The sequence below is a fragment of the Nicotiana attenuata genome, unplaced genomic scaffold (assembly GCF_001879085.1).
Source record: "Nicotiana attenuata strain UT unplaced genomic scaffold, NIATTr2, whole genome shotgun sequence".
In the NCBI taxonomy this organism is placed as follows: Eukaryota; Viridiplantae; Streptophyta; class Magnoliopsida; order Solanales; family Solanaceae; genus Nicotiana; species Nicotiana attenuata.
In genome coordinates this window covers 291,333-306,175 of record NW_017671144.1, presented here as the reverse complement: position 1 = coordinate 306,175, position 14,843 = coordinate 291,333, and the positions used below count along the sequence as shown (strand labels likewise).

General features: G+C 36.0%; 2 protein-coding genes across 4 annotated transcripts; both read right to left on the bottom strand.

Annotated features, from left to right (window-relative positions):
* Window positions 1-390: 390 nt before the first annotated feature.
* LOC109206227 lies at window positions 391-4,676 on the bottom strand. Of its 2 annotated transcripts, XM_019369031.1 has the most exons (6): window positions 4,267-4,676; window positions 3,384-3,553; window positions 3,011-3,086; window positions 2,242-2,339; window positions 823-892; window positions 391-729 (listed from the first exon to the last, which is right to left on the bottom strand). In XM_019369031.1, the coding sequence occupies exons 1-6, from the start codon at window positions 4,529-4,531 to the stop codon at window positions 692-694; spliced, it is 717 nt and encodes a 238-aa protein (XP_019224576.1). In that variant the 5' UTR covers window positions 4,532-4,676; the 3' UTR covers window positions 391-691. The 2 variants fall into 2 exon arrangements, with proteins under 2 accessions (XP_019224576.1, XP_019224578.1); XM_019369033.1 differs by lacking the exon at window positions 2,242-2,339 and having other exon boundaries at window positions 4,267-4,671.
* Window positions 4,677-6,408: 1,732 nt separating this feature from the next.
* On the bottom strand, window positions 6,409-14,394 carry LOC109206226 (transmembrane and coiled-coil domain-containing protein 4-like). 2 transcript variants are annotated; one of them, XM_019369030.1, is made up of 15 exons: window positions 13,892-14,394; window positions 13,674-13,755; window positions 12,628-13,131; window positions 10,919-11,084; window positions 10,470-10,622; window positions 10,008-10,105; window positions 8,795-8,886; window positions 8,555-8,625; window positions 8,323-8,458; window positions 7,892-7,951; window positions 7,719-7,789; window positions 7,545-7,621; window positions 7,315-7,385; window positions 6,814-6,871; window positions 6,409-6,727 (listed from the first exon to the last, which is right to left on the bottom strand). In XM_019369030.1, the coding sequence occupies exons 1-15, from the start codon at window positions 14,104-14,106 to the stop codon at window positions 6,608-6,610; spliced, it is 1,974 nt and encodes a 657-aa protein (XP_019224575.1). In that variant the 5' UTR covers window positions 14,107-14,394; the 3' UTR covers window positions 6,409-6,607. The 2 variants fall into 2 exon arrangements, with proteins under 2 accessions (XP_019224575.1, XP_019224574.1); XM_019369029.1 differs by having other exon boundaries at window positions 7,707-7,789; window positions 13,892-14,393.
* Between the last annotated feature and the right edge of the window lie 449 nt (window positions 14,395-14,843).

Below are 14,843 nucleotides of genomic sequence, written 5' to 3'. Positions count from 1 at the left end.
TTAATCACATAGTTTTATTGGATACTAAATGATAAAAAGTCTTTTCTAGCAACTAAACGCTTAATACTTATCAAAATATATTTTCCATCACCAGACACACAAAAGATAAGATAATATCACATTCACTTTTTGGATTTTATGACCAGTTAAATGTATTCTGAAAATTTTGGAATATCAAATAAAATAGGATCGAGCTAAGAAAAAAAGAGCTAAAGAAGTTATCTTGACCGAAAATAAAAAATGAAAGAAAAAAAGAAGTTATCTTGAGCCCCACAACGACGGGGCAAGAACCTGGCGTCTTTCATTTAAGGAATGCAGGTTCTTTGACGTGACGTGATTGCTTTATATTTTTAAGTAAAATCTAAGGAATTATTAGTAACAATTACCACCTTATAAAATAGTAGTAACTAGAAATAAAAGATTCTTAGTTTGATGTTGTTGGAATAAGAGCATTCCTTAAATGAAAAATCAATAATACAAACACCAAAAATAAATCTCATAAGACATATTACATGTTTCCCCTTTAACCTATTCCAAGGCAAATGAAGCAAACGTAAACATTATTTGGTTCAGCTCAATGCTCTTTTATCCATTTCTTCTATTTCAGGATTAGAATCCTACTTCGGCCGCCGATAGAAGATGTCATCAACACTTTCTTTTATACGGTTTCCCACTTTCCGCAAGTTCTTGGCTACTCCCATTGCAACCAAGTTAGCATTCCTGGTAAACCTGTATTTTCAAGGGAACAAACATCATCAAACAATTCTATATAGTGCCTCACTTGAAGCAGACATCATGTATCAATATTCAAACACTGCTTGCCTGGTAAGGAACTCATCACCAGCTGCATGAGTTGGTTTATGTGATCGAGGCTGTGGAACTCCATGTCCATCTTTTAAAAATAAAAAAGTTAAAAAGAAAACAGAAGAACCAAATTAGGTTGCCAATGATCAAACCAACACATAAAGAACATAATAGTCCAAATAACTGCAAGGGGTAACGAACATTACAGAACAAGATGCTGAATTACATTGCATATCAAATTATGATCAACTACTAAATCATATGCCACATTTAGAGGTTGTCATCTGCTAAAGATCCTACATAGTATGCTAATAGCATGAAAGGCGCGGAGAGGCAACAACAGTAAACACACAGAGAAGCCAGAAAAGATATGTTTGAATCCGGACTAGGAATCGCCACCTTCTCCTAGAAACTCTCGCTTGACTCATAAAAGATACAGATCAACTAAAAAAATACGTCACAGATAAAACCTCAGACATTAGTTTAATGACCAACAAGTAATGGTGTGCGGAGTTTGAGCTACTCATGAGGGTAGATTATGCAGATATAAGTTTCTATCAGCATGATAAAAAATCAGCATTCAAACTTCTGATTTCTACAGATAAAGGATATCTTAAAATCCTGGGAGATCGTTTATTGAAGGTTGAAAAGCTGGGAAAAAAAAAATAGGAGTAGTGGATAGATCCCCGTCCCAAGTGGCTAAAGTTACTGCTGGATTGATAATCTCTTCACAAGCACAATTGTTCTTGCATCGATAGGTTTTTTCTTTGTCCTGATTGAAAAGAGCTGTGACGGACAACTTCAAAAGGTCAAACCAGCCATTCCATTCTGGATGTAAAACATTGAATTCTATAACCTTGATCTTGCCGGATGCCCATTATATAAATTTAGGGAAAATTTCAAAGACCTCCCCCAAGGTTTTGCCTCATCACACTAACCTCCCTTGTGGTTTGCAACATTACGCTTACCTCCCTTATTTTGATTTTTGTAACTATAATTTTAATTTATTTTTCATTTACAGGGAAAAAAATATGATCCGACTGATTTGCCTTTCTTCCTAACATTTTGCTCTTTTGAATTTATTTTAATGAATATCTTCTTCAACAACAGAGCTTTCACATAATCTTTGAGATGACTTCCACTACTATGAATAAAAAAGGTAACGGAAAAGAAGCAATTCCTCTTGCGAGCTCTAATTTCACCACTTCTATATGGTCACTGCACTTCATATTTGAATTATTAAATGAAAATGACAAATATAAAAACACTCTGATAGAAGGAACAATAGTTAGATGTCTTAATATTAAATAGTAGATATTCCAATTGCCAAACATCACCAGAAAGTAGAGTTCCAGTTACCAAACATGAGTAGGAAAAAAGAAAGTAGTAATTAAAATAAGGAAAAAGAAAAACTTTAACTTTTCAAACATTCGTGACCTTGCAGAGGAAGATAAACGGCAAGATTGTGCACACAGCATCGCCGAGTGTCTTCGTATGAAGATTAATTGCTTTTACATAGAAGATGATGAGAAGACCTATAAAAAAGTTGAAGTGCACTCACGCAGTCACTCCTAGCGTAACTTTTACTGTTCCAAAGGAATTAATTGAAGAAGATATTCATTGAAATATATTAATCAAAAGAGAAAATGTTAGAAAGAAAGGCAAATCAGTCAGAGCCTATTTTTTCCTATTTATGAAAAATAGATCAAAATAATTGTTACAAAAAGATAAATAAGGCAGGTAAACGTGATATCCCAAACCACAAGGAGATTAGTGTGATGAGGCAAAACCTGAAGGGAGGTCTCTGAAATTAACCCTATTTTATTTATAATGTGGCTTCCAAGCTTAAAACAGTCATTAGACTTTAAACGAACAAGGTTCTTCAGCAACAAATAGAAAAGTAATTTTAAGTTTTCAACGAGGATTTGTTGATAAAGAATATTTCTGAATTTTTTACTTCAAGAACAATAAAGGAATGCAGTAGGTAAAGCAAAAAATAAACTTTCACCAAGCATGTAATTAATTATGAAAAAAATGTTACTGGAAAATGATAATGTTCAGGAAACTGGAACAAGAACACATCCCTATGTACAAAAATGTTCGAACCAAATTTAGACATCCATATGAAGCAGTAACACACTATACCAATAGCATTACATCAGACACATATTTTTTGGCAGGGAAAAAATGAAATCACAGCAGTCACCTTCTTTCTTTTGGGCATGAGCATGAGCAGGAGCAGGAGCTGCATCAGCTGAACTGGGTCTTTTATCCACCAAAACCTACGCCATGCTATCTAAGTTAGTTGAGCAACATTTTTTGGAGTAAACAGAAATAATACAAAAAACAAGAAGTTATTAGTGGCTATATCTTACTATAACTCTTTCAAAGGATTAAATTGCATATAAACACAATACTGGTAACTGGTCAGAACAAAGAGGAAAGTAAAAACTAATATGTCAAAGCATGACATCTCCTACAGAAATTAATTTGCCTTCTTCTCCATGTATACCCTAGAACACATCAAAACATGAAACAAGGCATGAAGTAAACTTGAGCATTTAAAGTAGAATGCTAACCTCAAGGCCAACACAGACTGGCAATTCTGTTTGTGTCTCTTGAGCATCAGTTGATCGAGATTTCTGATCCAAGTATACAGAATAACCGACACAAGCATATCTAAAATCCGTAAGGCTCCGACCCTCTTTAGAAGCTTCCATCTCAGATTCCCCAACAATATATCGAGGTACTTGTTAATGTTATCAAACATCAGAAACCAGTCTCAGCACACATTCAATACAGGGTCTAATTTTCAATATGCTATAAATGATAACAACAAAGCCGAACATTCAATGCCTAATGAGATACAGTAGAGAGGTCTATGTGACCAACAATGGAGTACGTCAAAAATTCTAGCTTCCTGTTTTCCTGCAGAAATGATTTTTCCTCAAAAGGATAGTTCACATAACATGGAATCACCAGACCAGAACTAACTCAGCTGCCCAAAATGCTTATTTTTTAGAGTATTACAGCACAAGTAACATGTATCACTAATGATATATAGAGAGACCTCAGACCAATTTGGAACTATGCCTTAATCCTAAAGTAGATGGTGCTGGATATATGAATCCTCATTATTCATTCGGCTTCCAATCTTCCGATAATTTGCCTTTTGGGACCAATTAGGGATTCCGTAAAACTAGAATCTTTACATTTTCTACTGAGCCATTGAACATTAGGTACTACTATTTCACCAGTAAGTAACATGAGAAATTTCTTTATTTTAAGCTGCAAATTGTAACGAGTCCTGAATTATGAAACTTATAATTCCACGAAAACAGAAAACAGGAATCTCTGCGAGCAATAAAAATTAGCAAAAGAAATGCACAATAAGCAAGTAACAACACATTTTAAAAAAAGGCAGGAAAAAAGAGGAAAAACGAAAAGGGTTAGAAGGGGAACCTTGAGGAAGGGAACGGCTAAGGCCGAGACAAAGAGGATTGCGAGAATTGGATTTGAAAGTAGACGAGTAATATAGACATCCTTTGCACGATTTTCCTTTATTATTCGATGATGATACGCCTTCTACTTCACCATTGCCGGAGCCTGTCCCTCCGGCTCCGGCTCCGGCTCCGGCTCCGGCATCTGTGATTGGATTTACGCTTTTGCTGTTGCCGTCGATGCAGCAACTGTCGCCTTTTCCGTTCATATCATTATCTTCCCTCATCTGTTTCTCTTCTTCTTGGCTCGGCTCCACACCGAAATACTCGATTCAGAATTTTTTCTCTTTCGTTTATTAACTGTGAAGCGTGTTTAACTTTTTATTGTTCCTCCACGTCGGCTTGCGAATTCGAACCCAGGTGCATAGCCTCACCATTTAAGTGACCTATTTTAAAATAAAAAAATGAAAAAGTAGACCTATTTCGATTTTCGATCAAAATCAAAATTGGCAATTCAATACCCGAATTCGGATTGGTCCAAATACGCAATACGGTACGGACATTAAAAATTGCACGGGGCGCTCTGTAGCTACTTTGTCTTTTTGTTTGCACCCGTACCCACTTTTTAAAAAACTTCAGCTTCCCTTTCTCCTCCCCTTCTCCTCTTCTTCTTCTTCTTCTTCTTCAATACAACAGTTCTTGCTCTTCACTGTAGTTAGTGTTTGAGATAACCTTTTACAAATAGAATATGAGATTGGAACTTGTTAGTTTCATGCTTTGCGATAACTGAAGAAGATAGATTTTCTGAATTTAGCTTTGCACGATATGTAATCGTCAGATTTTCATTGACCATTCTAACAAATTTTAACGGGAAATAATATGTAGCTACTTAAACATGATATTTCAAGACTATCCGCCAAAAATTGCTAGATATTTCCATGTAAATCCTTTGATGGATGTACAAGAAACAGTACAAGAAACAAAGACAAAAACTTCAGCTCTAGAGCTGAAGTTTCCTAGTTACAACATAAACTTCAGCTCTAGAGCTGAAGTTTTTATTTTATAACTAGCAAACTTCAGCTGTAGAGCTGAAGTTTTCCGGTTACAAAGACAAAAACTTCAGCTCTAGAGCTGAAGTTTTCCAGTACAAAAGAAAAACTTAAGCTCTAGAGCTTAAGTTTTTATTTTATAACTGGAAAACTTAAGCTGGAAAACTGCTTAAGTTTTTATTTTATAACTGGAAAGCTTAAGTTTTCATTTTATAACTGGCAAACTTCAGCTGTGGAGCTGAAGTTTTCCGGTTACAAAGACAAAAACTTCAGCTCTAGAGCTGAAGTTTTCCAGTACAAAAGAAAAACTTTCTTGAGCTAAAGTTTTTATTTTATAACTGAAAAACTTAAGCTGGAAAACTGCTTAAGTTTTTATTTTATAACTGGAAAACTTAAGCTGGAAAACTGCTTAAGTTTTTATTTTATAACTGGAGCTTAAGTTTTCCGGTTACAAAGACAAAAATTTCAGCTGAAGTTTTCAGTACAAAAGAAAAACTTCAGCCCCGTGGGCTGAAGTTATGTGAAAAAGCAGGTACGCTTGCAATTTTTTTTGCAAAGCGGGCACAATTTAAAATGTGGCACAAAAAACGGTATAGATGCAAATGCCCCGTACGGACTTGGTTCTTATCCCAAAAAGAGGGCCCAATGACCCGATTCCGCTCCAAGCTATTTTTTTTCAAAAAAAATTATACCATATAATTACTTAACGTACAGTTTTTTTTTTTCTTCCATCTCAATGATAGAACAACAAATGAATTGAAAATTATAAAATAGCACGATAAAATGTGAAGATACTGTAAAAAAGTCATTTTCTCTTTCATTCTTCACCTTATTCCTTGTTTTCATTATAGCGTTTTAAATTATTTTTGTGGAGCAAAGGTTTAGGATGATATACCTGAAATTCGACATTTTTCTTTTCTTTTTTTTTCATGGTTCGACAGTTGATTATTCATTATATACTTGGTCTTTTACAACCAATGTCGTATTATTCGTTGACATTATTAAAATCCAAAATGAAGTATCTACTACTCCATTACTTTCTAAAATTCCAAAATAAAAGGTAAAATATTACTTTTCACAATCTGGCATGAATCACATATGAGCAAAGTCGCGCGAAAAACAGAACTTTAAACCACCTGCTTCAGTCGTGATTTCAGATTCTTGCTATATCATTCATATTCAGAAATTTATATGTGGTACACCAGTAGTCATAGAATGACCTGGCTAAAACTATGCACTTCCTGTAACAGATACAATCCCCTAAAATGCATTTATCTAACGAAGAAAATGTGTTGCAAGTTGCAACGTCTGTCTTTACAGCGCGACGCGACCGATAACTACCGGATAATAGGCATCAAGCTCAAGTAGATTTAAAATCTTTTGGGTAGCCCATAAATAGGAGGAATGACCGTCGATGAGTTCAGTCACATCAACCTGTTAAAAGTGAAGGGTTTGAGCAAGAAATGATGAGGATTCAAATATGGTTGTCCTTAAAAGGAAAGGTACAAATGAAAACTTACATTCTCAATACCAGGAACATCAACTGGTTGAATTCCAGCCAAGCCTCGTGTAAGGAGACTGTTTAGAAGAAAATGCACTAAGTTATACAGAAACAGAAGCACAAACGACATATGAAACATGAAAACATATTGTCCCTCCATATAGAACATTTGGCCTACTTTCATTTTTGGAATGTCTCACATTATTCTCCAATTTCCTTAAATAGAAGTTTTAATATATTTCAAATTAAAAGTTTTATATGACCTAATTTTAACTCAAAACAGTTACTCCTGTATCCTTGTTTATTGTTCTACAATTAAGAGTATCAGAATATGACTACGTTTTTCAAGGAATATCTAATGTTTCATATTTTCAATAGTTCTCTGAATATTGTGTCAAGACAAAATGCAGACAGGCAATTTGGAGAGAGCACAAGGGTAAGAGTTTAAGACAGTATGCAGAGCTTAGCATCAGTCATTGACATTTTTAACATCAGTACTATGGTTGCAGATAATGCAAACCTGGCACGGAAGGCAATCCCTAGCATCCAATCATTTGTAGAGTAAGCATTCACAAATCGACCAGACACTACCTGCAAAATAGGAAGAGAGATCCTCAAATGATAATTATGAGGTAATCAAGTAGACACGTCCTAGCCTTATACTTGGGAAAACAAATGAGGAAAGGAAAGGGGATAAATATGCTCATTCTAATAAGAGTAGTTGAAATTAACAAAGGGGGGAGCAAAAACCTTTCTAGCTGCTTCCCAGTTCATATCCTTAATTGCAATGGGTGCCCCAAGAAGAACAACTCTTTCCACAAGTCCAGCTGTGAAATTGCAAGAAAATACTTTAGGATCATATTAAGCAACTGATAAACTGTAAGAAAGAAAAACATTTTTAAAGAACGTTACAATTAGTCTCACTCTCAGCCAGAATCTGGAGACATTTAAAGATAACTCTTGCCCCAAGTGAAAACCCTACGAGTGTCACAGGTCTGAAACATATATGGACAACCAACAGAATTGGTTGATGTGAAAACGCAATCTTTCAGGGGACTCAACTGGAAAATGCTCAGAATCTATTTAAGCTTGTTTACCTGTGTCCTTGTAATCCTTTCTGTAACACTTCTGCCAGAAGTTTTCCTGCCTTGTCAGATCTGTGAATAATAAATAGCAATGGGCAGAATTTACTTTTCCAATCTAAGTAGGATACTATGCTTTGGCACAATATGATAAAGTAGAACTGCTTGATAATTAAGAAGCATGATTGGAGCTAGAATTAGTTCCGCTGAAACAAAAGATGGAAATACAGAAAAAATTTAAAAAAATTAAACAAATGGTAAATAATTTGGGTTCATAGATAGGTTCTTCTCATTATTACCGCCATTATATTAATCTCTTCCTTTTACTTCTAATCGTGGCATATACATAAATGGAAGATAAAACAGCTTCATCACATGTTCCTCCTTGATCCCAATCCCAACCTCAAAAAAGAGATTGTAAATCAGATACACAAACAAACAAGAACCTGTCCACGGCAATAGTCCATTTGCTGTCAATAAAATCAGTCATAGCAAGCAATGTTGCTGGCAATGCGAATGCTGCCAAAAGAGTTTTTAAAACGGTCATCATAGCACCACGTTTCATCAACTCCATTGCAAGTCCTGTAATTAGTGATGATGTCAGCATCATAACCGAATACAGCAGCAATTTAACTGGCCAATGTATCATATGCTAAAAGGCAAAGAAAAAATTATTACTTGACGTCAACCAATCCTGAATTACAGTGCTTACAGCAATAAGATTCTTCGACTCCCACTGCAGCACGTATCTGAAGAAATTGAGAAATGCAAGAGTGGTTTCTGCTTAATAAGCTTTCACTGACAGATGCGGGAACTAACAAAACAAAATAGTCAATAATTTGTGTTGACCTAGGTGAATGAAATCATCTACCTAAATGGAGATCAACCAACAAAAAAAGAAAAGAAGATTCTTTTTACCTCTCAGAGTTATCATATTGTCCTTCCCAAGGTCTTACAAAATCTTCCTCCTTAAAAACAAGTCCTGAGATCAAAACCTCAACTGCCAGCCGCTGATGCCAAAAGTGCAAAGTGAGAACAAACATAGGTGAGCTCCTGTGGCCCATGACTAAAACTAAAGATTATTACAACTATGAGAATAAAGATGAAAGAACTCGAAGAGACACAATACATGTTAGATCATGTTTTAATGATGCAAATAATATACATGTGCAGGAAATCAAGTTCAAGAAGTAAAGAAGACTGCTCGAATGGTTCATGATGTACAAGGGAAGAAATCAATCAGGATGTGATCAGCAAATCTGGATTGGTCTCGTAAATCTGGGCGCAATCTAATCAACGAATCAATCAGCAATAACAATGATTAGCTGAGCTGGAAAAAATCAAATAAGCCTTGGACAAAGGCACGAATCATGGGCAGAATCACGGAAGATTAAAGGATACGAGGAGATCCGGGAAGCGACCACATTTGGAAGATCCAACAATCAAGGAGAAATCAAGTGAAGCAATCCTCTGCTAAAGGAAAGCAATCAAGAGAAGCAACGGCTCATTCCTTATTCTTGAAAAGAATCAATTCTTTCCAAGGATCAAATCTCTAGGGTTATCAAGCCTCTACCATCCATCAAAGTATTTATACACCCTTGTAAACCCTAGCTTAGATATACTTTGATCAAACCAAATCACTCTCTTTATTCTACTGCAAACAAGCATTGTAGTTCGCTAAGATCTGCTGTGTAACAAGTCAGGGATAGAAAGAGAGCACACAACTGGTGAGGCATTGTATCAAAAACGAGTGCTAGAGAAACTGAGCGATATACACCACATCTGTACTCGGAAGAAACTCATTTACTGAAGAGAACTCCCTTGCAACCCAAGGGGACTGGATTAGGATTCACATTGAATCCGAACCAGTATAAAAATTCCGGTGTTTTTAATTCCTGCAATTATTCTCTGCATTTTACTTTCCGTTACCATATCTGCTAAATTATCATATTCAGCCGACTACTCAAGTTTTAAGTCAACTTATAAGTAATTAATTTGAAGTATTTACAATTCACCCCTCCTCTTGTACTTTCAATACAGACTGCAATGCCCACCTACTAACTGAAATAAGGAAGGCAGACAGGAGTCACAAGACAATTTCAAGTAGTACAAAAGAGAGCTAACTACTTACACCCTGGTTATGATTTTCTCCTATAGCCTTGAACTCAAATTCATCAACATCTCCAGTTCTCCTGGCCATTTTACTTCCTGTAAGTCCAGCTCCAGCAGCTGGGTAAGCAAAAATATGGAGTATCAGGACTACCCTTAGTAGCTGGAGCATAATTTCAAGATGTTCAGTCTCCACAAATCAATCTAAGCCTTTGGCTACCTGAGAAGTGCAAAAGCACTATTTTTGAGTTAAGAACAGTAGGGTAGATGATTTAGCTCATCTTTATTATTTTTTGTGTATGAGCTACTGAGTGAATCTGCTTCTAGCACCATCTTTTTGTAACTTTTATTACTTCTTTGGTACTATTCTTAATAAATTACCTTACCTTATCAAAGAAAACGAGAAGTGCAAAACCACAAGCGGTGCTCATACCAAAAAGGTGAATGGTGATACAACAAGATATCTTATGAAACATGTGTTTACCTCCGAATGATGCTGCTACTGCAACAGACCCGGCAACACTTCCTGCAGCACTAGCAACAGCAGCAAACCCACTTGCTCCTATCACAGGAACAAGGGCTCCCAAGGTAGGGGCTAAAGCACCAAAGCCTGCAGCTATTGCCGGAGCAGCTAAACCTGTTTATGAACAAAACAAAGGCAAGGAAATCATACTATATTTCATCTCCTATGAGGGTTCTCCACAGATCACATTCCAACTCCTTTAAGAATCTAAAAAAGACTGAAAGGAGAAACAATTTGATTCCTGTAAGGCTTGTCAGATCATGTCTGCACCTGCTAAAACATAGGAAACATGAAGATGCTAAACCTATTTAAGAGTAAATGAAGACTAAAAGAACAGAGAAATCCATTTCACTTTCCTAAGAGGTTTTTCTAATCATGTCAAGACACTAAGAAAGTCAGGGATGTCATACCACCAGTAACTGCCAACAAGGTTCCTCCGGTTACCGCCGCCGCACCTATTATACCTCTTCGTTTCCACTTAGCCCATGAGCTTTTAGGAGATCGGCTTTGTTCCTTTGATTCTTCCTCTTTCAGCAAAGCCATTGCAGAACAAGCAACTGTGGTTTCGATGGCTTCCTGCAGCAGATAATTTCTTTTTCACTGTCTGTACAAGTTTAAGGAGGTCCATGATTTAAGTTACTATAGCCTTGGGCGAGGTGCAAATTCTGCATCATTACAATAAGCTCCTTTCATATGAAGTAGCTGTTTTACTAGTCTAGAAGAAAAAAGATTGCTAGATTAAATACACAAAAAAAGCATGTCTTTGCTTGTGCAGTCATATCATTGTAAAGAAAAAGAAAATTCGACATCAAAAAGTGGAACTGGCAGTTACTTAATCTCAATTATTCTTATTTTTCTAATGATGATATGACTGCTCTGACAAAAAAAAGAGTGGAACCCACAGATGAAAAAGAATTGAAATATTAAGACATGAAAGAAAACAAAAATGAACTTTATCATCCACAGAAAAACAACATGTTTGCAATAGCCTTTTTAAGATGATCATCACTTCTGTTAGATAATTTTAAATGACACAAAGCTAAATGATAGACCCTTCCAAAACTTTCGTAGCATATACGAGAATATTAGAATTATCAAAGATATCCTGTCGACGAATTAACCAGAGCTTAGACTGAAGATTTTCCAATTCTGTAATATTTCCACTTTTAAGAATTTCTTACTGTTGGACATGAGATGATAGGAAGAACGTAAAGAATAGTGGATAAAATGTTAAATGTTTAAGGTATTATGTTGGAATAGCGAGGGGGGGGGGGCGTGATTATAAGTGGAACGTCTATTGGTGCTTCACGCGTAACAGTGCCTGTGAGGAAGTAAACCACCTACTACTTCATTGGCAGGGAGCACAAGCTTTTGTGTAAGATGTGGAATATGTTTGGAATACAATGGTAATAGCAGGGACGGTAAAGGATTTGATGCTAGCGTGAAAATTCAGAAAGAAGAAATAGAGATAGAGAGCATAAGACGTGGCAGTGTAGCACCTCTAGCAATCATGTGTACAATATGAAAAGAAAGAAACTGGGGGCTATTATTGGAATAGCTTTCAAGCATAAATCTTGTTAGTTTTTGCATATCTTGGAGCTCCTCCGTGTTCTCATTACAGTAAACATGATTGGATGCTTCTTGTAGAAAATCGTGTCTTTTGTAAGGCTCTCTATATGATATACATCTTGTATGCGGAGTTTCTCCCATCTTTTGAATAAATTCATTAACTTTATTAAAGGAAAAGGTGGAAGGGCTATACCCGTCAAAAGTAGAAGCATCCTGAACCTTCAAGTTTCTTTAGGCAGAATAACTTATTGAGTTCACATTACTAATTTGGGGCTCTTACCTTATCTCTTTGTTGGGAGGTTTTTCAATTTGACCTTTCTCCCAGTCTGGGGATGAGTATTGTATTCAAATTGGTGCATAAAGAAAGAATTTATTCATTGTTCTAGTAAAAAGTTGAACATTTTGATTCTACCCGTCTTACATCAAGCATGTATGGAATAGGATATCCAGTAGTTAAAAGAAAAAGCTCCAGTACAGACAACGGCGAGAAAATAAATGATTGAACGAGAACATTGCAGAAATTACATATGATGTAGATGCAGGAAGATACCACTTTGATCCATTTGATATCAAACCATGTTGCCAGCAACCGCAAAGCCACGCGATGCCGTGCATCATAACCCCTCCTCCTTCGTGTATATTTTTTACTCTCTTCAGGTGTTTGTGCAAGACAAGCTGAGAAAAGCTGATAAAGAACAGTGAGTTTCCTAGAGTATTCAAGCGCGGATGCCTCCTCCACTGGTTTTTCATCAACTCCACCAGCTGACTCTAAATGAGCCTGCTCAATGCTAGATGGCTTCTTGCTTTTCTCTTGGTAATTTTCAATATTTGTAGTATTTTCCACTTCGGACCTGGATTGCATATCAGCAACAGATAATTTCTCCCGACACTCATGTTCATATTCTTCCCGCTTCTCCTGCTTGGACACATTATCCAGAGTTTTCTCCATGCTTGATGCCATAGCATCTATTGCTTTTGCAAGATCAAGTTCCTTCTCTGCTGGTTCTGAAAAAGTATCACCGCCTTCTTCAGAGACAGAGAGTGACCTTAGAAACTGTTGAACTAAAGTAATATCAGTCATTATGCCATCAAGCAAGTAACAGCAAATGGCATAAATTTATACAGGCTGAGTCTATTTGTAGAAGATGTTAAAAAGAAAAGGAGAACTGTTTTCCCTTCCGCTAGAAGAATTTATTAACAAAAGCTACAAAGTCCTGTCTGAAAAATAGTAGAGTTTGGTATGCTTGTTATGGCGATGAAATCATTTTCCAGTGTTTAGTAACCTTAAATAGTTGAAAATGTTTTTCCAAAAGAAAGGAAATCATTTTTCTTTATAAATATGTTACGTAATTCTTATGTCATGTAGCATGCTTCAATCAACAAGTAGACATTATTGTCACCTTTAATTTTTAAACATAACGAAAACACAGTCATGATACCTATCTTCCATTTTATACTATTACCATATATCACATACTTTTAGACCTAATAAACACTGAAAAATGATTCCCAAATAGACGATTTAATTTAATGCCACTTATCAGTAAACATTTGCAATAATCATCAACACAAGAACAATGCTAATCACAAACTAACCGCTCCCACGTGATGCTTTGGTGATGAAGACCCAGCAGTTTCCTCTAGTCCAGGCCATGCTTTTTTATCAATCTCTAGAAATCTGTTCACCACAAAAATTCAACATACAACTTGAATAAATGATCTCCAAACAAACTATAGCGTCAATTATTTAATGCTAATTAGAAAAACACGGCTTAATTGAAAATTAGAAGAATAAGAAAGCAGAAGGATTTAACTGGAAAACCGGGCGAAGCAGGCCGCATGATTCGTTAACCCAAAGTTGAGGACCTTCGGAGACGGAATCACTACTGCTGCTATTGCTAATGCGATCGTCCTCGTCGGACGGGAAACCCAACGGACTAGTTTGGTGGATCTGGGCCTGGTGAAGCGCTAGCCCGAACAGAGCTCCCGCTGCGTACCTTTGCATTGGCGTCAATGTAGAAGACGACATCGTTATTGTTTGAAGAAAAAACGAGTTTCAACTTCTCTGTGAGTGATGAATATAGCATTCGAGTGATCAAATGTAAATTTATGGAAAACTATTCGGTATCTCCGGTTTCATCATTGGCGTTCAAATTCCAAAGCTCTATTTCGTTAAAGCGGTGAAGTATGACGTTGGATGGCGAGTAACATACATTACACGTGAATGCCACCTTTATCTATAGTCGACTATTTAAGCCGGCAACATTTGTTCTTCCTTTTTTTTTTCAAAAGATTTTTTCTTTTTGGAGGAATGAACCATGAATGGGAGGAAAGAGAAAGGTAAAAAAGAAGTATCTTTGGTGGAATTTAACTGTAGCATCTAATAATGCAATAACAGTTAAGCAGAGTCAAAATTGTTAATATTAGACTGCAATTAGGGGTGTTCATAAAAATCCGAAAAATCGAACCAAACCGAAAACCAAATCAAACCGAGCAAAAAAACCGATACTTTTTGGTTTGGTTTGGTTTTGGTTTTGAATTTTAAAAACCGATCAAATTTGGTTTGGTTTTGGTTTTAATCAGAAAAAAACCGAACCAAACCGATTATAGGAGTAGCTATTTCAAATTTATTATTACACCTATATATGTGTATATTGTTATACAAAGTTTCAAAAAAATTATGGTAAATGTTAATAGCTTGCACTTTTAATATAGTTCTTTACCTATACATTCTAGTTTGATTGGTAGTTTTCTTTTGTTTAGTGT